This window comes from Haliaeetus leucocephalus, unplaced genomic scaffold (genome assembly GCF_000737465.1).
Source record: "Haliaeetus leucocephalus isolate CR32 unplaced genomic scaffold, Haliaeetus_leucocephalus-4.0 Scaffold555, whole genome shotgun sequence".
Classification (NCBI taxonomy): Eukaryota; Metazoa; Chordata; class Aves; order Accipitriformes; family Accipitridae; genus Haliaeetus; species Haliaeetus leucocephalus.
Window position 1 is genome coordinate 12315999 of NW_010972991.1, and position 24323 is coordinate 12340321.

The 24323-nt window shown below is 34.5% G+C and overlaps 1 protein-coding gene across 1 annotated transcript in view; it reads left to right on the top strand.

Moving 5' to 3' along the window:
* Window positions 1–24323, top strand: part of CSMD3 (CUB and Sushi multiple domains 3) — a 659839-nt gene that overhangs the window by 566534 nt on the left and 68982 nt on the right. Inside the window, exons 48-51 of the mRNA XM_010577127.1 lie at window positions 1781–1969; window positions 9125–9310; window positions 10043–10237; window positions 11980–12153. Of these exons, the coding sequence (XP_010575429.1) occupies window positions 1781–1969; window positions 9125–9310; window positions 10043–10237; window positions 11980–12153 (744 nt within the window). The remainder of the gene's footprint in view (window positions 1–1780; window positions 1970–9124; window positions 9311–10042; window positions 10238–11979; window positions 12154–24323) is intronic.

Below are 24323 nucleotides of genomic sequence, written 5' to 3' on the forward strand. Positions count from 1 at the left end.
GGGATAGTATCTTTGGCATAAAACAATTTCACTTTACCAAGTGGAGAAAGCAATAGGGAATAAATATAAAATTCTTCTTTCTGCTGTGTTGGGGTTTTTTTCCTAACTGAATTTTTGGCTACTGCATTATTGCAGAAGAATAATTAGGCTCACAACAGTCTGTAAAACAGTATCAGTGTCATCCTTCCCTTTAGGAGAGGAAAGTTTTCTCAGAGGTAAAATGTTTGTTGTATAGCTAGATAAAATTCACTGTTGGCTAGACACAAAATATTATATGGTACCTATTTTCATTGCCTTTAGTACCTGTTGGATGTGTTAAAAGAGAAAGAAGAGAAAGTTCTTAAAACTCTTTCCCTAGTGGCAGTGAGAGAACTATTGAGAGGTAGACAAGAAATATTTACTGGTTATCTGTATGACTCAGAAAATACCAGTATATTTTCTTACACACTAAAGAAGTAGAGGTGTCTCTATGTCTGGTTCTTCCAAGAGTATAAGGCAGGAGCAATTTAGTGTAAGGAAGAAAATATTTTCATAGTATGTGCTCTGAAAGATATGGCAGTGCTTCTCATTCTGCTGCTTGCTTTAATAAAGAGTAAACAGCCACATGACTACCCTGATCAGAGGAAGCCTTTGCCTGAGAAAACCATTGACCTGAAGTAAGTCATGGGACGTGGAAAGGCCTAAAGAGCAAGTGAATCAACATTTTTCTAATTGCCTGAGAAAATAGATACCAATTATTACCCACATTTCTTCAAAGCATGAAGGAAGCACTTGAACAAACTTCCAACTTAATTTTCTTTCCTACAAAATGGGAAAATGGTCATCTTGACTAACCAGTCATGGCTCATTCATGGACCAAAACGATGAAAGACCAAGTTAAATTCTTAAACAAACAGCATTTATCTTGAACTCGCTACCAGGTTGTAAGTCCCTTCTGGTCCACTCTGGTGAGGTAACCAAAACCAAGTGACTTTCTACTCATGGACTTAATGAACAATGGAGTTAGAAGAAATATAAGCATAATGACAGTTTAATAAGTAAGCAATCTTTAATGTCAGAGAGACTTAAAGTACGTAAATCCTTTCAGATTATAACAACTATATCTCTTAAAGATCATTTTGCTCTCATAAAGATTTCTGAATATGTTTTTTCATAGTATCTAAATAAGACTTCTGTAGGACTTTTTGTGTTCTAAATAAATCACACACACACAAAAAAGCAGATTCAGTGTTTTTGCCAGCGATTTATGGTGACACTCATAAATACGATTAAAATCTATTTTAGATTTGTTAGTTCACTTCAGTTCATTGTATCACCTGAAAGAAACCGTATTAGAACCTGAAAGAAATAACTTATTTAAGACCAGAAGGAAAAGATTATTTGAAAAGAATTCTGTGCAGTATGCCCTTGATGATTCCTTTTTAGAAAAAAATTGTATACTCCTGAAATTTATACAATTGCAATAAATTTCATCATGAATTAAAATTCTGTCACTTACTTGGTTTAAAAAAGAAGATGGTGAAGAAAAAAAACAGTTCTAGAAGTGAGATATTGCTGTATTTCCTTTCAGGCTACTAAAACCTGACGCTTATAAAGCCCTACTCTTTATATTTAGTGAAATTGCTTGGTGCATGCATGATCAGGATACAAAATACAACAACTTCTAGTGACATTTTCTCAGCTTGTTATCAGACGTCCACTGAATTCAATAAGAATTTGTCGAGAATTGTCATCCGGATTCTAAATGCATGTTTCATTTATTCAATATTTATGTTTAAAGCTCTCTACTGTAGTACTCCAGAGTCCCCTCCACATGGTTTCATTGTCAGTCAGACAGGTGGACAGCTCAACAGTATGGTTCGCTGGGCTTGCGATCGAGGTTTTCGGCTCATTGGGAAAAGTACTGCTGTATGCAGGAAGTCTCCATATGGTTATTACTCATGGGATGTTCCAGTCCCAGCTTGTCAAGGTAAATTCTTTCATTATAAAATAATACGCCCTAGGAAACTTTCTTTTGCCTTTTCTAATGTAAGCCATCAGTTTTTTGACTTAAAATGAATAGCAGGTCTTGCCTCTGTACCAAAATTTTTCTACCTAGTAAAACTTACAAAAACAAATGTATTTTTAAGAAATGGTATTTCAGCAGAATTTGCTAAGACTGGCAGGTACTAAAAATAATCTACATCACTGTGAGGGAAAAAAAACCACGAATACAAAATTATTCAAAAAATTCATTTAAAACTAAATATTCAGTAAAGTTCATTTATCGTGATCCAAGAACTATATAAAAAACAGAAAGACCTGAAACTTGCTACATTTCCAAGAACAGGAAGCTGGACCAAAAAAGTGTTGCCTGTAATGCCATTCTGGTCTTTCATGGTTTAAATTGGAATTCATCGGGTTAACTGTATATTTAGTTTCTTCTGCCATATAAAACCAAAACATATTCTACTTAACAAGGAAAAGGAAATTGTTATTTAATACCCATCATGATTGTATCCTAATTCTTCCTTTCCTGAAAAGAATGCTATTGTTCTGGTAACTTACCTATGTCACTCTTCAGTTAACTATTAGAAGGATTTTTTTTCATGAAAATTTGCAGATGTGTTTATTCAAAGTGTGTACATTTTGTTCCTGTTGACCAGTGGAGATAAGTGCTATAGGAATGTTACATGTTAATTTTCCATGAGTTTTTTTTGACAAAAAGGTCTTTGAACTGTATGTTTCTAAAGCAAAACTACCTAACCTTTGTCAAAGGTGAAACAATCTCAGTTTCAAAACTTTTTGATAAATTTCTATTAATATATAAAAACTGTGCCTATGTTTTTAAAAACTGAAACTCCTCAAGAAAAGAAAAAAAGTATAAGCAATGCATTTGCTACGTATCATTCTTTAGCTTTTTCTCCTCATCAGTTATCTAAGGACCGCCTTCATGACAGTTGTTTGTAGAACTTGATCAGACTGTTAATTAGCTATATCAAAAAATGTGGAATGAAAAAAAAAAACAAACAACTTACCAAATTCAAATAGAAGATGATTATTCTCAACATACTGAGTAGAGTTCAGTAATGAAAATAGTTGCAATACTCAGATAATCCTTTAGGAACAAGTGGAGTTAAGTGCTTAGTAACTTCATGGTGTCTGATCAAGTACAAAGACTGTTGGTACCAACTGTTAGAGTATTGAAAATTATTTAATGTATGTATGTATTGAATACTAGTTAATTATAATTATGCATTTAATGAGGGCTACCTTCGATACATGATATTAACTTTATTCAATTTTTCCAGCAAGTCCTTGTGCACGGGAAGTGGTTTGTGGCCATGATACGTAGCTGCAGCTCACAACAGCAAACTCTTCAGATTCAGCCTAAAGACACATTATTACTGCAAAACCCCTCAGGATTAAGCAGCTTGCGTACATCAGTCGTACATCTAAGCCTCTCATTGTTTTGCTGAGGTGAAAATTATCCCCCATACCTGGATAATACAGAAGATTTATGATATGTTCTCTTGTATCAAAAGGTTGAGAACACCATCAGTAAATATCCCTCATGTTCTGTCACAGGGGGTATTTACAAGACACAAGGGCTTTGCCATTCCCCCTACTACTGAGCAGTACAGCTTCATCTTAAAGTAGTTCCAGCTCTTTTAAATATGGGCTAGTGGTTTTTAGAACTTCATGATATAGAGGATGAGCATTGTTTTAACAACTATTATAATTGTCAGTCAGAATTTACCAACTATTTTGCCAGGTGATATCAGATGACAATATCACAGTCTTACCTTCTACTTCACATTCTCTATCATTTATAGCATAACTAGAAAAGACATTTTAATCAGTTCTTTCACACATCTGAATGTAGGATTGGCACAGATGACCATTTAACACAGCAAAAATAAAGTATTAGGCTTTTTTTTTTTTACATAGCAGTGCAAGTTAAAAAAAAAAGAAAAGATATTTGCAATTTCTTTAAAACCAATGTATCTCATTTTAATGTATTTGATTTCTGTCTCCTAAATGAAGATTACCAGTCAAATCACAGTAGTAGTTACTGGCATTATCCTATAGGAAATGAGAAATCTAAGGCCTCAAAATTTATGAATTCTTTAATGATACATCTACAATCAGCACAGCTAGTGGTTTGTGGTGGTTTGGGTTTTTTTAGCAATACTAAGTGCATTTCTTGGCAAACAGTTTTTACTGCCTGCAGAATATTTCATGACTGTATTTAAAATAATGCTTTCTCTTTACATTTTTCATTTTGTATCTGTACCATTATTATCACTTCTGAATCCTTTCCTGTAATTAATGAATGCCGGTAGCCTTTTCCACTACAGCTTTTTTTTTCCAAGTTCATGAGTAATGTTAGAGCAATTTTTAATGTTCTCATTCTTATACCTATATGAATAGCAATCTTGACCTCTGAACCTCTTAGATAATACCAGCCATTCTTCAAATCACTTGCACTACAGGACTGGCAGAACCTGAAAAATCCAGATACACGCTTTAACCTTAGATGAAACCTTTTTAACATTATTTATAGAACTAAACATATCTTAGTATAAGAGACTCAATGCAGTAGTAAGGAATCAAAAAGAAATGCCTCAAGCCAGACTTCAGCAATTACCTGAAACCTGTTTCAAAGTTAATGCAAAAGCACCCTTCTTCTGTCATGAAAGAAGTAAAAGGAAACTGCTTCAAAATCTAATATTGTAGTAGTATAATGGTAACAATAATGCAAATTAATTGCAAACTTTACTGTTCTAACTTTTAGATATTCAATATTCTGTTTATATAGACATGCATTAAATAAATCATAATGTGAAAGTGTTGTCATCCATGTATCCATCTCAGTTTTAATGATATTAAGTCTCTGATCACAAGTCAATGAAAGAATACCATGATTAACTAAATTATGAGGTCTGATTATGGTAAACTTTTGAAAGAATGAATAGGTTTACAATAATCTAACTGAACACAAGAATTAACATGAATTCATATAAACAGTTGAATATTTACAACTGATCGTAGATCTCAGAAGATTCAAAGTATTTTAAAACATTTATCTCCCTGTTATTTTTTACATTTTATTTTTTTTATCGCAGGATTACATGATTCTTGGTTCTAATTATGAAATATTTCTCTTGCAAATAAACATTGTCTCACACAGGCCTCATCAGAAATCAATTTTAGGTAGAGATGTTAAGTAAGTAAAGTTTAAAACATAACGCTATATCTAGAAGAATTCCCTCTAGGTCAGTAATCTAAATTGCCTGTAACAACAGACATAAGTGTTCCATAACTGGTGATTGTTATGCAAATTATACTAAAGCAGTAAAAAAAAATAAAAAGAACGAGAATACCAAGAATACCTGGTTAGGTATGATACCTGATGAGTTATGATTTTCTCAAAATTTAAGCTAAAATACAATTGTAGTGGTCTGGAACAAATGACTGATGTGTAAAGCATAATGCCTTCTACCTTTACATTTTTTTAGACATGGCTATAAGTTTGAGATAGTCATATTCGTATACATTAGAACAATTCATATAGCTATGTATAACATAAATAAGTCTTGTATTTATTCAAAATAGACTGCTGTTTATTTCCAAATGCATGGCTGTATTGGGACAGATGTGAAAACTCAGTAACTTATTAAATGCCAAATAAATAGTTGGCATCCTTTAAAGTGATTTGTAAGGCAATCTACAGGAAATTCAGTTTTCATAAAATTTCTTAATTCTTTGCAAGTTAAATTTCCAAGCAGTTAAGATCAGAGGAGTATGTTACTGAATAGTTTCAGTAGTCTCGCCTATGTTTGAAATTCTCCTTGTAAATGTTCTCAGCTCTAGATTGATGTCTGCATTGGTACTCAGATTTTTTTTCTCACATCCCAGAAATGTGAAAGGTAGCTACATCTGCCAAGTGTTCTTAAGTGAGGCAGAGCAAATCCAAGGATCAGAGGTCCTTTATAGGGTGAATAGTCTGACTTCTGTTTGGGTAATTATCATCACAGATACTTTTAATAGTGCCTTAACATTTAATGAAGGGTATTTAAGAACTTCATCCTGATACTATAATAATTTCTGAAATTTCAGATAAGTCTTTAGAATGTGCTGGTGGTATTTGAGAACTAATAAAATCAAGGACTTCCAAGGGCCATATGTGTATATCTTTGGAATTGGAACTGTGTGAACAAAGAATAGATTTTATTTTTTCAGTTGTGATTACAATTGTGTTGTTGATTTGCAATACTGCAATACTGCCAAAGCTGACATAAAATGACCAAACATTTCTGTGATAGACCCGGTTTGGGGGCACTTTAGATGTTCCATATTTGTCATTTTTTTCCTGTCAAGTTTTCAGATGTTAAAAATACTTTGTCTTGATCTTTTCACATTTTTTCCCTCAACTAAAAAAAAAAAAAATACTGTGCAAGTTTCCACATATGTAAAATTCAGCTCATAACGGCTGTAAACTAAAAATGTCATTAACTGGTTCCTTGGGAGCTCTGTTGTTTATGTAAAAGGCTGTTATCAAGCATTTGGTGTGCTTTTTGTTTCTTAAAAATTTAAGGTTAAGGGAAGGATATATTTTCCTTGTGCCACAAGATTGATTCTGTTAACATGGATAGTATGACCCAAAATTTATCAAGTCATTAATGGAGATTTTTGAATACTGAAGGAGTAGTTAATCTCAATGGTAGATAGAAAAGATCTCAGTCTGTATCTACAAAGTATCGTATATATGTTTTGCTGATTGCTAAAAGAGACAGAATTTGCAGTCTGAGAACAAATAGTGCTGTAGCATTTGTTGGTGCTCAGGATGATAAGCAACAGCTGTTCACATGTTACAAGTCATTTGCAGGTGGATATTAGTTTTTATACCCTGCTGAATGCTGGCCTTGATGTAACTGGCAGTGGACTTAGTTCTGGCAGCTCTATTATGCCTAAAACTTTTTATCATTAACATGTGCTTTCGAGGGAAGAGGTTAGCTTGGCCAGTTATGCAGTAAACAGTGTTATTTGATTATACCTTGGTCATACCAGCTTCTGGTTACCCTCCTCTTTGCATGGATAGGTCTGCCTAATGTTTGCTGCTGCAATCCAAGCTATGGAGGAATTTGAGATATAATAAACCCCAACTTGGTCATATGTTTTCATTTTAGTGTCATGGAGGCTGTCCTAGTTTCAGCTGGGGTAAAGTTAACTGTTTTCCTAGCAGCTGGTGCAGTGCTATGTTTTGAGTTCAGTATGTGAAGAATGTTGATAACACTGATGTTTTCAGTTGTTGCTAAGTAGCATTTAGATTAAGTCAAGGATTTTTCAGCTTCTGATGCCCAGCCAGCAAGAAAGCTGGAGAGGCACAAGAAGTTGGGAGGGGACACAGCCAGGGCACCTGACCCAAACTGGTTGAAGGAATATTCCATACCGTGTGACGTCCCATCTAGTATAGGAACGGGGAAGTGGGGGCGGGAATCGCCGCTCGGGGACTGGCTGGGTGTTGGTTGGCGGGTGGTGAGCAATTGCCCTGCGCATCATTTGTACATTCCAATCCTTTTATTATTACTGTTGTCATTTTATTAGTGTTATCATTATTAGTTTCTTCTTTTCTGTTCTATTAAACCATTCTTATCTCAACCCACGAGTTCGACTTCTTTTCCCGATTTTCTCCCCCATCCCACTGGATGGGGGGGGAGTGAGTGAGCGGCTGTGTGGTTCTTAGTTGCTGGCTGGGGTTAAACCACGACAGAGGCTCAGTTTCTTTCTTTGGTTATATCAGGTGAAATTGCACAGCTTTGTCAGATGTTCAGTAAGAAGTGGAAGAGTGACCTTCTGGTGTAGTTACCTCGTCACTTTTTAGCCCTCTGGGATCATGTCCTCATACCCTCTGGAAGAAGGAATTAAATTACTTTCTTGGGGCCTTCACTGTCTTCTAATCACTGTTTTCTTATTTTCTTCTAAATGTGTGTTTGTCTGTAGTTGCCAGTAGATATTGTGATACCCATGAGGTATATGTTTTTATGGATGCCCAGATGAGGTGATGAGCAAATTACTAATAGTTTTCTGTGATCTTCTCAGTACAGTGTGTCCCTTTTTCTAAAATTTACATGTCATATGCAGTTTCTTTTTATGGCAATTCAAGCATGTTTTAACATTGATCTTATCACCTCTGTTCTGCAAGTTATGATAGCATTAGTGCTTTACCTGTGTCTCAGTTGTGATTATTAGCTTTGGTATAGTGCCACACTGCTGTTATATTGCTTATGAAGCAGACCTGTTTTACATCAGATCAGCTCACAATAGGGGCAAAAACAGATTACTCTTTTTTATCAAGTATTTAAGCATAGTCTGAGAGGCTTAACTTTTCATATCTCTGTGTAGGCAGGATAGGTGGTTTCTTAGGGTTCAAGATTCCACTTCAAAGTAAAGTACTTAAGAGCATTAAGCCCTTTTTACTTTGGAGCTGACCTGCATTAGATGTATGGTGTTAAAATGTGGAAAAGATAGTTTTTATTTTATTCCCAAACCAGACAGAGAATTATTTGGAGCTAGATCTTCTCTTGGTACTTTCTTTCTGCTGAATAATTAAAAAAAAAAAAAAAAAAGTGGCTTACACTTTCATTTGCCAATTTTCAATATTTTCAAAAGGGTATTTTCTTTCTGCTTTGCAGGAGGAAAATAGAATGTTGAAAGTTAATTTTAGTGTTTTGCCAGAGGTCACACAGTACATCTGATGGAAGAAACCTGAAGTACAAACTAGATTCATAATGTCTCAGACAGGTGCTTTACTCATTCAGCCATGCTGACCATATTTTTTCTAGCTACTCTCTATTCCCGTTTCTTTGTTTCTCTTCTGCATTTTGAATGGATAGCTGCAGAGTTATGAGCCATTGTTCTTATTTTTAACCTCCTCCATCAAAAGACAAAAACTTCCTGAGATTTAATTCCCTAAAATTTTAAGGGGATTTATTTGTAGGCTTAAAACACACATTAATGAGTTAAAAAGTAATTTTTATGAATTTAAGACTGTTGTTGTTACAATGCATAAACTCTTTGAGGTGAGCAGAAGCTTATGGTTAAGAAGATATAAAATAACTATGTCTTTCTCTTTACTCAGCAATATCTTGTGGAATTCCTAAAGCTCCATTAAATGGTGGGATATTAACTACAGATTACTTAGTTGGCACCCGCGTTACTTATTTTTGCAATGATGGATATAGACTATCAGCCAAGGAATTTACTACTGCAGTCTGCCAGCCGGATGGTACCTGGAGCAATCACAATAAAACACCTCGCTGTGTAGGTAAGTAACTTGTAAAAACTCTCCAGTGAGTAAGAACCTGGCTGTACATTTTGTTTATTTATCCAAGGCACAAATGTTCTCATTACTTAAACTTTCAGCTTCAGGTTACTTTAATCTACGAATAATCGCTGGTATTAAATTATTGTGATATACATATTAGAAATATATGCCTCTGAGATATATATTGAAACATTTTGTGAGAGCAGAAGAAATACACTAGAGATTATAGAATACATTCAAACTGATAATTAATTTACAGCTAAATCAAAGTTAATAGTTGCAGAGGTTTATGCAAAAGCCGTCTCTTCTGTGAGAGCTGCACAGCTCATATACTGTTAAACCCTATTTATTATCCAGAATCACAAAGTCTCTGGTACTCTGGGATACTTGTTTGAAACTGCTGCATATTATTTATATTCAGTAAATCAATATAATCCTACACCATCTAAACTTGGTGGAACATCACTGAAGAGAAAATGCACATTCAGTCCCGAAGTGGATACCATCAGTTATAAATGGGGTATGAAAAACCCAGGTGATCATAAGACTGATACAGAAGTGTCAGAGTGTCTGATCCACATTAAGATTTGGGTTATCTCACCCAATGAATTTTAGAAAGGAAAGAAAACATACCCTAGAATATTTTTCAAGGATTTTCCCTTTTTCCCTTTTCTTTTTCTAATTTGCCTGTGCTAAGCCACAAATGACTATGTGTTTTTGTTATTTTCGAAGTTGTTACATGTCCAAGCATCAATTCTTTTACACTGGAACATGGAAGATGGAGAATAGTGAATGGTTCACATTATGAGTATAAAACAAAAGTAGTTTTCAGCTGTGATCCAGGGTATTACGGTTTGGGACCAGCATCTATCGAGTGTCTTGCTAATGGCACCTGGAGTTGGAGGAATGAGCGGCCTTACTGCCAAAGTGAGTACATGTTGTATCTGCGTCTGCTGTACAGACTTCAGATAAAATATTTTATTTGGCTGAACTAGAAATTAACTAATTAAATATTGGAATCAGTTAATTGGAAAAAACGTTTCCTGCTGGAATTCCTGGGAATCCTAGAGGCTATTATTTACATTAGGTTTAGTGACAAGGAAATATCTGTAAGCACACTTCTGGATTTTAAAGGTCCCTTAATCTATAAAGGTACAAATAAGTAACAGAGAACATTTTCCTATATATTTTTCTAGGCCAGGAATGCTGTATAGTCTAGAAAAATGCAAAAACTTTGTATCCTGTCTGCACACTTGATAAATAAAATAATCTCTCCTTCCAGCTGGTTATCGTATAGTGTGCAAGTGCACATCATTCCTACCATTAGCTGGTATCTTGATAACCTGCAGTAGCTACTTTTCAAAAAAATAAGTAATGAATATTCAGATACTTCAAACAAGCTAAATGTGTGGCTACAGTTATGATCCCCTTCGTAACCCCTGTGAAAAGCAGGTTTCATTATGTATTTAAATTTAGGCATCTGTTTTTCAAAATTGTGGGGGTTTGGGTGTACTTTGTAGCCCGAGATTTCTTTCTCTTTGTGAAACACCACATGACATACATTTTGATGGAATGGGATATGACTGTGGTTTTGATGCATGTATCTAAACTGTGTATCTGCATATATGTGTATAAATCCATACATACCTAAAAAGCAGGAAAAAAAATGTGTAGATAAGACAGATCACTGTGGGTTAGAATATTTTTAGAATTTATAGAGAATATATATGAAACTAATAAAAAAAGGGGCTGAAAAATGCAATTCGGAAGACAGATTAATTATATTGGAAATTAACCTTGAGTTCTTTATAACCTACTGGAAATTTAATTTTTAATTTAGAGGGTTTTTAAAAGTTAATTACAATATTTCACCTCTGCTAGTGCTAAAAATATTGTGTATGTGTCTGTATCTATCTCTTTCTCTGTGTATATAGATATTTTACATAGTATATGTGTATTTGTAACCCTTTTTTCTTTAAAAGACAAACATTTTCCACTATGTTTTGGGAACTTTTGTTTGCAATATTAGCACTTACTTTTTTTTAGCATAAAGTGCTCTAGCTGCTTTCACCCTTTGATAATCCACCATCTTGCTTCCTAATAATAAAGTTCTTTTTGCTAATTCTTAAAAGAAAATTATTAAATTAAAATAATGATTTTGAATGAAAAGATGGTTTGAATTTTAGATAAATAGCAAGGAATTCCATGTGAATCGTTCACTCATTATAACAACATACTGCATGAATGCTAGGGCAAGCATTTCATTATGAACTAAAAGATAAAAATGACACCTTCCCAAAGAAACATAAACATAATTTTTAAAATGGCAACAATTGTGACATTCCAATATTAAAAAAAAAATCATTGATAAACCTAAGGTAATTAAGTAGGAATTAATAATGTTCTGAATGGTGGGGTTTTTTAACTTCACAGAGACAATTTTATTGGTCCTCCCCTGCCTCTTTCTTAAGTATTATTTCTGGGGAAGTAAGAGTCTTTGTATGCGGAGTTTTTCATCTATTTTTTCTGCGCAGCAAAAGACTTCAAGCTGTGAAATTTATTTATCTCATTGACTAGTTCATAAGTGTTACTGGTTGATAAGTATTATTGTATGTGTGTTTGTGATACTCAGCTGTACATTTCTGTTTTGGTTTGGTTTTGCCATAAAGTTATTTCTTGTGGAGAACTTCCTACACCTCCAAATGGGAATAAGATTGGAACGCAAATCACATACGGATCTACAGCTATATTTACTTGCGACTCAGGATACATGCTAGTTGGCTCTGCAGTGAGGGAATGTCTGTCTTCTGGACTCTGGAGTGGAATTGAGACCAGGTGTTTAGGTATGGATACTACTGTCATGGCTTGCCTATTTTCTTTCTCTCTAGCAGGCAAAAGTAAGCAAAGTGAATCAGCTTGTCTCTGTTAGCACAGACGTTGAAGAGCATTCTGCATTTTAAAAATGTGTGGCTGGGTTGTTTTTCTTATCAAATTATAACTATGGTTACCTTTCCACAGACTGAATCCCTTTTTCAATATCTTCCCAACATGCAAAATCTGTGTCACTGGATTGCTGCATATGTCTCTAAAGTAGACCTATACATCAACAGCAAGACTGATTCCAGATATGTCAGTTATAAAACATGTCCTCAGTAAAATATCTGCATAGTAGACCTGAACTCAGTGGTTATGTTATAGAATTAATCTGTACACTTGCAAAAGATAAAGGGGGGGGGGGGGAGAAAGAAAGAAAAAAAAGCTTGTGGAAACTTTGAACAGGAACACTGCAGCAAGAAAATCACTATCCAGACACTATTTATAGAATTTGACACCCTTCAGTTGTACATGTTTAGGCATCTTCACTTATTTAAGATATTCGGATACCAGTCCCTAAATCATTCATGAATAAAATGAACATGTCATCTTAGTGAAACAATTTGAAGGGCTTCTTTTTAATTCATTATTATCAGGTGTACCTTGATCTGGGTTATTGTGTTAACTGTAGAGACATTGATTTTAACTCTATATGCAATTAACATTTTAGTTTCAGCTGAAATCAAAGCTATGATAGTATTCTGATTTTAGAATGCAATATGAAAGGCATATTGTACCTTGTCATTTGTGGGGGCATGAGAATATAAAAGAGTATCCATAAACTGAGACTTTCAGAAGAATCTGAACTAACATATTCATTAAATATAGGGGTTTGTTGCAATATCTCTTCGTGCAGATTGCCATTTACCTTTTTAGACCAGTCTCCATCACAAATAGTTTTCCTTCTGTAATGCAGCATTATTTGGTGCAAATCTTCACTTAAGCTTAATTTAAATGACTCATGAATGAGCAAAAGTGTTGCTTATCAAGCTACAGTTCTGAAGCTGGAATGTTTCCTGACTTATAGCTGATGGGAACAGACAGACTTTGTTTATGTTTCACTTTTACAATGAAAACCATTTAGCAGAGCGGGGGGAAAAGAAAAGATCTTAATGTTTGACTTTCTTTATCTTCTAAGTAAGTTAGCAGAAATGGCAAGACAGACGGTTTTAAATCTAAAAGTTTTGGGGCAGCATAGTAGGTGTGTAATCAAAATGTTCTGACTTTTTTTTTTTTTTTTTTTCATTTTTACTGGTTTATCTGCAAAGGTTACAACTATTTAAGTTTGGAGAAATGTAAAAATTTTCATCAGAGAAATATTAATCTAAACCCAGCCAAATTGTCTGCTATTTGTGAATAGCACAGCACCTTGGAAAAATGCTTGCATTTAAAAATTTTGCCAGAATAACTTTATGCTGAGTGAATGTCAATACAGAATGAATTGAACTTATCCTACATTTGCCTGTAGAAACAAAAATGTAATATAAGCTTAATAATAGTAATAGGTTGCATAGTCTTTACTTGAAACTTGAAAGAAGACCCTGGAGTCATCAATTTTCAGATAAAACAAAACTTTTTTTACTTGTCAGAAGAGATTTGTTATTATTAATTTCATATACTATAATGTCCAGTAACAATAAACACTAAGAAAATGTGTTAAAACACTTATATGACTAGAGGAGGAAACAGTAATCTAAAAGATACCTTTTGTATCAGACTAATAGGACTACAGTAGATTTTCAAATGTATGTTTTCAAAGCTTTAATGATGGCAAATTGTTGACGAGAGCATGAATACAAGTTTTACTTAAAGAAATACAATGTAGTATACATCATATATAGCATACAAAAAAGCATGCATAGCTTGTTGAAAAAAAAAAGCTATTGACAGAGCAAATTTATAAAAGGGAGAGAGTAATGGCTACAATAACTGCTCTTGCAGCAACACTGCCTGCTGTGCTACAGCACTGTGCAGGAATGAGCTTTCTGGAAAGACTCAGACTAACTCAGTTCAGTTCTTATTTCTTCAACAAGCAATTTGAGACTTAAGATAGAGGGATGGGTTCAGCTAATGACAAATCAGAAGTCAGAAATTTGTTTAAGAAATTTGAGAAAGAAAATGTCAGAAGGTGGAGGGAGCAGAGTAAATGAAAGAAATGGTAGAGTGTGGGAGAAAGGAGATAAAATACAGCAGGAAGATCTACAGAGCAGGTATTGTAATGATCCGAGAAATACGTTTTTGTGCAACTTACGAATAAATGCTAGTGTTTGTTTTCAATCACTGAAAAATAGTAAGAAAAAAATTTTTATGTCACTTTCTACTTCTAAAGCTTATCTGCTCACAGCTGTAAACCTTTCTTAACATTTATCTTAGAGCCTTGCTGAAAAATTTTGCTATGCTTGGACTGAAGTGGCTACCAGTGTATTTCTATTTTAAACACTGAAGATGCCCTTAAGTGTACCCTTAGATGACATTAATGAAATCCAACAGAATAAAATAATATCCTTTTCCAAGCATTTTGTTTAAAAATACAAGTTATTTTTTCCAAAGTGCTACTCAAATTGTTTTGTTTAATCATTGTGTTAGACAACTTCATTTGCATTCTCGTTATGTGTAATTTGAAAAATTTATGAAAGGCACAATAAATAAGAATATAAGTATCAGCAACGGAACCTAAAACTAGTTACTGTTGAACCTAATTAGATATAGAAGAGAACAAGAACATAGGTAAGCTTTAAATCACCAAAAATATTGACTAAAATCCAAATTGTATAACAACACAAATAAAATTCCATGACATTGTGGACAGTAGTGCATGATTTTAATGACAGCCATAGTAGTGTCAGAATATGTTGATAGCTGTCACAGCCTTTTTTTGTCTTTCTTTTTTCCATTCCTGCTTCTTTTATTAAAAGGAGAAGGATAGTACTTTATGGTTATTGAATCTCATGAGACAGTAAATGGCAAAGAGAATTAGAACATTTAACACAACTGCCCTCCTTTCTGAACCTCACTTTTTCTTTTTTTTTCAGAATACCTAAATAATGATGTAGTACTGTGTGAGTTATCATATTAATGTAGTGATCTTGGTTTGATCGTTCATTCAATGTAGTGGGAAATTGAGTTCTGGATCAGTATTCTTGTTCTCCATAGCTGGTGAGAAGAAATAATGTTCAAATTGAAAAAAAAAACAACCACAAAACCAACAGAGAGCTCCTGAAGTAATTCTGTTGGGAAGACTTAAAAACAAAGAAATGTTTCACAAGATTTTGTGGTGAAAAAGTATGAAAAAAATCACTTCAGTCTTTCAAAATAATGGTCAAAGACAAAAAACATGACTGTTTTGTCTCCAGGGTTACAGACTGCCTCTGATAATTTCTTGTGCTTGATCTTTTCCTATACTGAAAACATTAAATCAGTTTCTGGGGGAAAGTCTATGTAATAAATCCTGGAGAAACATTCAGAAACATAGAATAGATTTCTACTGAATATCCTATTCATAAAAGAGACTGAAAAATCTGTGTATTTTGTTAAACACTTTCCTCAGTGAAAAATATTTAAATACTTGATGAAGAAGTAAGTTGTTCTGTTTATGTTTATACAAAAACTTAGCTTATTTACATTATTTTATTTATTACATTAATTTTATTTGCTTTAATTTACTGAAATGAGTAATGATAATTAAAACATTATTTTCATGACTATAAAAAAGTTTTGAGGGTTTATTTATTTATTTATTTTAACGCCTGTAATCAGCTATTTATTAAACCGAGCATTCCCCAGGGCGGAAATAAATAGGGTCTAATTCTTAACTTCATATTACTTTCAGATGTTTTTAACTGATATGTGAATGATGAATAGAATTTCCCAACATTTCCTAAGGTTTCTCTAACACTGGATTTTCTTCCATTGCTTAATTAGCACTATCTTCAGACTTTTTATTAACTCTAAGGAGAAGCACTGTCAGAAGATCATTACTTTTACAACATCCTGATTTCAGGATCAGGACTTTTTTGTTTGGCTAATGTAGCTTGGCAGGAGGAAATACATAGACATTTCCAGAAAACAGCACAATTTTTAAAGTGACTGTGGATAGAAGTTGATATGGTGGAGATGAGTATGTGCTGAAATGAATTTTCTTGAGGTCATTTGTTGGCTTTTAAAATGTTTCCTGTATTATTTTGGTTACCATGTCAGAAACCTTGGGTTTTTTTTTTAACTAAGTTAAAGCTAAGAAACAAAAATATAGCGTGCTTTGAGAAGCCTTTCTATTGGATCCAATTCTTCTTATACTTAAAAGCAGCAGCTGTTTTCTTAGATTATTCCAAAGCATTCTAATTTCTTTCTAGGGACCGTGGCTCACTGTTAATGTAATGTACAAAGTTTCATACTTCTCTTTAGGGGATATCTAGTTTTATTGAGTTTCTCTCAGTTGTGTTAGTTGCATGACTGAAAGTAATTTAGTAGATGCTTAGACATCACATCAATGAAAACCATGTGAAAACTGAGAAGAAATACTATTTTCAACCAATTTTCAGACTCATTAGAGGAAAGACATTTTATGCAAACTTTTTTTGTTGATTGGTGAGCTTACTCCAGCTTTTCACATTTTTTAAGTCGTGAGTCCATCCTCTTCAACTCAGCCGGAATACACTTAACCCTCATTTCTTAATTCTTTCTTCTTTCTCAATTCCTCCTCACATTTAAACATACTGATAAAACAGATCTGTTGATACTCTCTCCCTCATTTACAAAATTCATTGCTGTAATTTCCTACATATGTCCTAGGAAGAATCAGCAATTGCTGGAATGATAGGTGTGTTCAGTTCTGCAAGTTAGTATTAAATCTGAAATCAAGATAAACAATGAAATATGATTAAAATTTTTAAAGGTCTATAAAATCTCATATTTTGTTGTTAATCTTGACATTATTAAATAATGTTATATTTAGTTCACTTAGAGAACTGAACACACCTTTATAAAATGTTAAGTATCAATATGAATTAAAATGCAGAAATGAAGAATGGAGTTTACTTGATCAATAAGACATATGGAGGTGTGTTTCCAATACATGACTAATACTAGAGCAGTTTTCAATAAAGCCAGACAGGTAGCAGAAAAAAGCTAACTGGGTTAGAGTGAGCATTAAATGTCAGCATTTGTTGATACTTACCATACAATAGTATCAGGAATACCTTTCATCTCTTCTCCCAAGAGAAATAGTAAACCTCACATACTGTGTCTTTGCAGTAACAAATAATCCAGCAGAAAGGAGCAGATCATAAGACAAATAATTGGTTCTGAATTCTCTATATCTGCATTACATATGGTTCAGAGAATTTTCCCTGGACAATATCTGGTCTAGTGCTCTGGGCTAAATGTCATCATTACTCATATGGTTCTAGGTTGTCAAAAGGACCTGTCAATAATTTTGACCCCTTTGTCTCCAAAAGGAGATAGAACACTTGTTTTGTGCACCACAAGTTGAGCTTCTCAATGTGCTTCCTCTGAAAGGAAGCTGATTTGTTCATAGCAAAACCACTCAGCACATTTAAGAGTTAAAGGAGGATCTGAACCAAAATGCTAATGTAGACACAACCCGTGACTTGTTAGCTGAGGAATTTTTCCCCCGGTTTTACTCAACTTTCTCTGCCTTTTTTTCATACAAAATACCAATTCCAAACACTAATGAGTCATTGGTGACAGCCTGCTACTCACAAAGAAAATATGATGATATGAGAAAACAGTTATCCAACAGTTCTGTACAGAGCAATGCTGTCAATGGGGTAAAAAGAGTAGCAGACTTACCAGCTGGGGCAGGGCAACCATGTAAGCTCACACTGAGGAATATGCAGTGCATGAATCAATCACTGCTGTGGAGAGGTGTGTGGGACAGGTAAGGATCTGCCATTTAGCACCTCCAGTCAATTCATAACTGAAAGATAATGTGATAAGGGATGAAAAGTTTTTTTGATAAAATCAGTTTATAAGATGTGTACACATTAGTGAATAAAAGCACCTGTGGGGAGGTTAGGTAATCAAATTAGAAGGTGTGAAAAGATATTAAATTTATGTATGCCATGGATCAATTAAATCAGGAACTGAAATATATACATATTCACTTTATATGCAATTTATGTATTTGGAAGAGCAAGGTAGAACAGTAGAGCTGTAAAGTTATCTTTCAACTCTTATTTGAGAGAAAGATATGCATACTCAGGAGTGAGCATACCTTTAAATTTCTGTCAGGTAAGGACAAAGGAGCCTTTATATTTTCGCAATCAGCTTTCAGTTACTGAAAGGTTTCTGTGGCTATGTATTCTTTGAAGTGTAGACTTTCTGCCACTATTTTCATCCTTAAAACTTTTGGAAAAACATACAAGCAACTAACTTCTGCCTCTTCACTGTTTTTAAACATCTTTGTTCTTCAATACTACTGCATAATAACAACAACTAGACTTTCAGATGAGGTATATGATGTTTCATCTTTTAAGAATTATTCAGCCATTTCAAGGAATTCAGCAGAGAACGTCTCTCTGTGGGCCATGGATTAAAAAAGATTTGAAAGAACATTACCATTCATCCTGAACAGTTTTAGTACAGCTTGAACAGCTGGCAAGGTGAGGATCTTCTGAAACTAGCAGGATAAAGACCCGAACTCTCTTTTGTCCAGGGCTGTGCCAGTGTCGTTTCAATACTGTGATTTTCTACAGAAGATGTTGTTTGTGAACAGGAGGATGTAAAAAAAATACATCCTTATAAGAAATGCAAGCCCCGTAGAGAAAAAAGAAATTCCAGCAAATAATTCTTCCCTCCTCAGCTGATGTCATCTTGACAGGTTAATTAACTAATGTTGAATAATAACCTAAATCTCTTTTTTCAATAATATATTGATATGTAGATTTCTTCCACTGTTATGCTCATGTGTGACATTACTGACAGCTAAAATAAGCATAGCTATGTTTTTGCCATTTAATGTAAAGATTCTGTATTCATTTATTCCTACTCTTGCATCTCAGAGAGTAAGCTGCAGAAAAGAAACCTCATTTGCAGCTGAGGTTGCAAAGGTTTTGATGCTGTTATTATGCTCATTCTTTGTTGCTAAAGCTGGATTTCTTGTCAAGTTAAGCAATTTATTTGGTACTCACACGTTATTAATATCCTTCATTCCTACTTTTTGACTAATTTTTTTTTCTTAATAATATTTCATGTACTTATTCTTCTCAAGCTTTGCTAGACTGGAAATTGAGAATGTTATATTGCTTATTTCATCCCTCAAATCTGCTACTCAGTAAAACCTTCACATTTAATCTCTTTCTTTGTAGCATTCACTCATAGCCTTTACAAAAGTGACCTCCTTTGATTGAGTATTACAAATTACAGGTTACGTTAAGACCTAGGGGGCGTCAACTGGATTCTTAAAACTGCTGTATATGTCTTTTATTTCTGTATCATAGAAAAGATGGAACTACACCCAGTCTTACAATACACTGACAAGGAACAAGGCTATCCTGAAAACAGTCTAGAATAGCCTAGTCTAAAATAGTCTAGAATCCTAACCTAGTGTGAAGTCAACTATTTACTACTAGGGTGTTAGAATATTTTGGTTGAATGAAGATTTTGCTTAACATTTGCTAATTTTATTTCAAGTTTTCTTCTATCCATAACCCAATTCTTAATGCAGTACAGTAAATGTTCTATTTGTTATGTGTTTGTATTTGGCAATGTACCATGCAAGGGTGTATTTTTTTTTTCTCTCACTCATTCATTCTGATAAATGCAGATCAGAAGTACAACATTGATCTTAACTGCTTGAACCACTTCCTCTGTCCTGTATTTTCCACAAATTATATATGATGGTTTTTCATTTTTTGTTTTCAATGGCCTTGCAGGGTGACTACAACAGTTTTATATTTGCTTATAATTGGTCTTAGAATCAGAATATTACTTTGGGGTTAAAAAAATTATATTCCATTAGATAATAATGGTTCTATTAAGTCTTTTATCCATGATAAGTAAATATTCAATGACTTACTGGCTGTTTAAATAGGAGTGTAAATTGATAATAGAATCAGTATTTCTTAAATACTCTCTCATCTATTTGCAAAATAAATTTCCTGGCTAACAAGAAAAATAAAAAAAACAGGAGACAATGTTGTTGCTCAGTGTTTGAACTTTGTTTCCCAGCAGTACTCCTAGTTTTTTCTCAGTAGTCCTTTCCTTTGTACTTCCTTGTCTTTTTGCATCTGTTTTCAGTTTTCTGCCATAGTATTTCTGGCAGATTTTTTTCATATTTACAGAGAGCTCTCTCAAAATGATACCCAGTTTGCAGTATTTGCATTCAGTCTCCAGTGAAAACACTCCACCCACAGAGCTTAGCTCCTGAGCAGTTTTGTATCTGGATTGCATTTAGGAGGAATAATTTAGCTGTCTCATTGCAAAAGACAGTTAGTCACACCTTATGGTTACATTGAATGAAGGCTAGTTATTACAACAATCATCTTTGTAATTTTATTCAGTTTCATTATACCAAAGTTCACTACTAAAATGTTCCTCTTCCATAATGTTTCAATTGGGGTAAGCATGACATACTTCTCAAATGAGAACAGATTTAAAATTATGTCCCTTTATGGCTTTGCACTATTTTTTGTAGTAGTTAAATCATATGTTACTCCTTGTTTACAACAGTGCGACAAAACTGACATCAATTACACGGTAGATGATATATATGTAATACAAGCAAGTGGAAAAATGTTTTAGACGTACAGGTGTGAGATAAAATGAAGGAATAGAGTTGATCTTTGATGCCATTGCACAATAAGTATGTCTCATTCAGAAACAACGGCAGTTTCTCAGAAAACTATGGAAAACTATATATGTGCAGTATTTGCTTTTCTCAGACTACCAAAGAATCAGCAGTAATCTGAAAGCTTTGAAAACTTTCCCAGTCAAAAAAACCCTTCAAAAACCCCAAACTCACTATTTTTACTATATACCTATATATATATATAGAGATGCAGACACATAACACACAAAGAAAAGCATCAAAGGCTACTGAATGGCACTTCAAAAATTCATTTCAGAATGTTAATAAGGGGAAATAAAGACCTTTATTTGTCACAAATCCCTTAAAATAAGAGTATAACTGGAAGTCCTGAAAAACAATTAACAGCAGAATTGATCATAAAAACTACTGGGATATGTGGTAATGAATATGAGCATATCCTTAATGTATAATGAACATTTTGGAATTCTTTTCTTCACAGGTGTCTTAAGAGAAAAATGACAAAAGGGAAGAATTCTACTAATAGTCATGAGAAAAATAAAAAAACGCCCTGCTTTTAGAAGAAATATAACAAAACCAGAATAGAATGGAAGACAAATTAAGCAATAATTACTCTTCCAGATATGGGTGTGGATGGTCGTGGGGTTTTTTGTTGGTTTGGGGTTTTTTTTTTTCCTTCCTCTACTTTTTTCCTCGGTATTGGAGGAGTAGTGATAGCAACTATTATAAGTGAAAGGTCTTTATTTCTTCTGACAGAGACCAGCTCTGTGGATGTCTGAAATAGATTAGATTGGGAAAATAAAGCAAAGAAAAAAACTTCTGGAAAATAGTAGTAAGTCTCTGACTTTATTGCAACTTGGGGAGTTTATTCAGCTGCATAAATTATGGAAATTTCAGTAATGTTCTCAAAGGTTCTCTTAACAGGAACTACGTATACCATTATATACACTTTCAGTAGCAAACATACTGAACTGCTTATCACACGGACCTACATGGCAGATGGTATTTTGAAAATGAAACAAATAGGGCTGAACCCATTGGTTTGTTTTGGGGGTTTTGTTGTTGTTGTTTGGGGGGGGTGTCTTTTGAATTTTTTTTATGTGTCTCAGTCAGATGAAGCTTCCCCTGGGAAGAAGAGTGAAAACTGGAGACAAATCCTGCAAATCCCAAATGGTTTTTATTTGTTTTTAAAACTGAGATGAAAAATGTGTCACAAGTCTGACATAGCCTGGTTTTAAGTGGTATTTAATTCCTTTACACTGTCACAATAAGTTGATTTAGAAATCTGTTGATAGAACTACAGTTTTATAATAGTTTTCATACATTTAGATTTCTTTATTTTTCAGTTTAGAAACCTTACACAGGGGTAGAATTAGGCTCCAGTATTTAAAAAATATACACTTCTTTACTAGTTCACAATTAGTCATGCGATATAGTTAGTGCTCCAAAGATGTAACTGTTATACAGTGGGAGGAAACAATCAATGCAGAGGAATTTGAAATAATAGAATCATAGAACAGCCCAAGTTGGAAGGGACCTTGAAAGATCATCTGGTCCAACCTTTGATGGGAAAGGGAGCTGAGATGGGATTATCTAGTACCCTGTCCAGTCACATCTTGAAAACTTCCAGTGATAGGGACTCCATCACATCCCTGGGGAAGCTGTTCCAGTGAATGTTTGTTCTTACTGTAAAAAAAATTCTTTCTTATGTCGAGATGAATCCTCTCCCAGTGCAACTTGTACCCATTGACCCGTGTCTTCTCCATGTGACTCCTTGTGAAGAGAGAGCCTCTTTGTAGCTGCCCTTTAAGTACTGGAATACTATGATGAGATCGCCTCTGAGCCTTCTCTTGTTCAGGAACTAACCTTCAGCCTTTCTTCACAGGGCAGGTTCTCCAGCCCTTTGATTATCTTCATAGCCCTCCTTTGGACCCTTTCCAGTCTGTCCGCATCTTTCTTCAGTGGTGGCGACAAGAATGGACACAGTACTCCAGGTGCAGCCTGACAAGCATTGAGTAGATTGGGATGATCACATCTCTATCTCTGCTAGTAATGTTCTGCAGATGCAGCCCAGGATCCAATTTGCCTTTGTTGCTGCAGCATCGCCCTGCTGACTCATGTTCAGCTTGCTGTCCACCAGAACTCCCAGGTCCCTTTCAGCAAAGCAGATCTTAGCCTGTACTGAGCTCTTTGGGTATTCCTTCCGTCCTTGCACTTGTCTTTGTTAAACTTCATACAGTTCTTGCTAGCCCGCTCTTCCAGCCTGTCCAGGCTTCTCTGTAAGATGGCTCTCCCTTCCAGTGTGTTCACCTCACCACCCAGTCTGGTGCCATCAGCAAACTTGGTGAGGGTACTTTCCAACCTATCATCCAGATAATTTATGAAGATGTTGAACAGCCTGAGGCCCCATATCAATCCCTGGGGAATCCCACTTGTGACAGGCTGCCAGTCTGGGTAAAAACAGCTGATCACCACCCTCTGAGTGTGGCCTGTTAGCCAATTCCCTACCCATCTCACTGACCACCCACCCAATCTGTACCTTACCAGTTTGTTCAGAAGGCGGCTGTGGAACACAGTGTCAAGTGCTTTACTTAAGTCCAAGTAAACAACATCCACTGCTCTCCCCTTGTCAACAGCAGATGCCAAAGAAAGTCAAAAGAAAAGAAGAAAGAAGAAAAGAACTGAAAAGTCAAAAGAAGTCAAAACTTGGGTCTGAGAGGTTTATGACAATGAGAGGAAATAGGATGAGAGGATGGGTTTTTTAAGTGATTTTAAATTTTCTCAAGCTAAACGGAGATATTAATGCAAGACTTACAGGTGATTTACAGTGAATTTTCACATGTTGCAGTTGTGTGGTTTTTGTAATGTCCACGCATAGTTGCAGAAACTGCAGTGTGATCTTAGTTACCTGATGTGTTGAATTTAGTTTTATTCCCTATGCACAAGAAACAGAGCTTGACCTTTCTGGTGATGGATTCTGCTTCCACTCTGCTACCATAAAGCAACACTAAAATCTTAATTAAGAACCAGGCCAAATATTGTAATTAAATGCAATTAGAAAATTGTTTCCTTGAACATGGTCTGAATCACTGCAAACTGTCTGACTGCACTTCTGATAGAAACTGATCTTTTCCAGCTCAGTTTTTACTCCTCATCCAGTTAGTGCTGTTTATCATCACAAATGTGATAAGATAGGGAAATTGGGCCCTTTATGGCATGTTCAAGAAAGTCTACTACATACTGAATAGATTATGACTTTTCTGGAGAATCAAGAAGTACTCTGACAGAAATTTTATAAACATGTATTATGCCATCTTATCCCAGAAGACATAAAACAAATTTCAGGTATGCCTG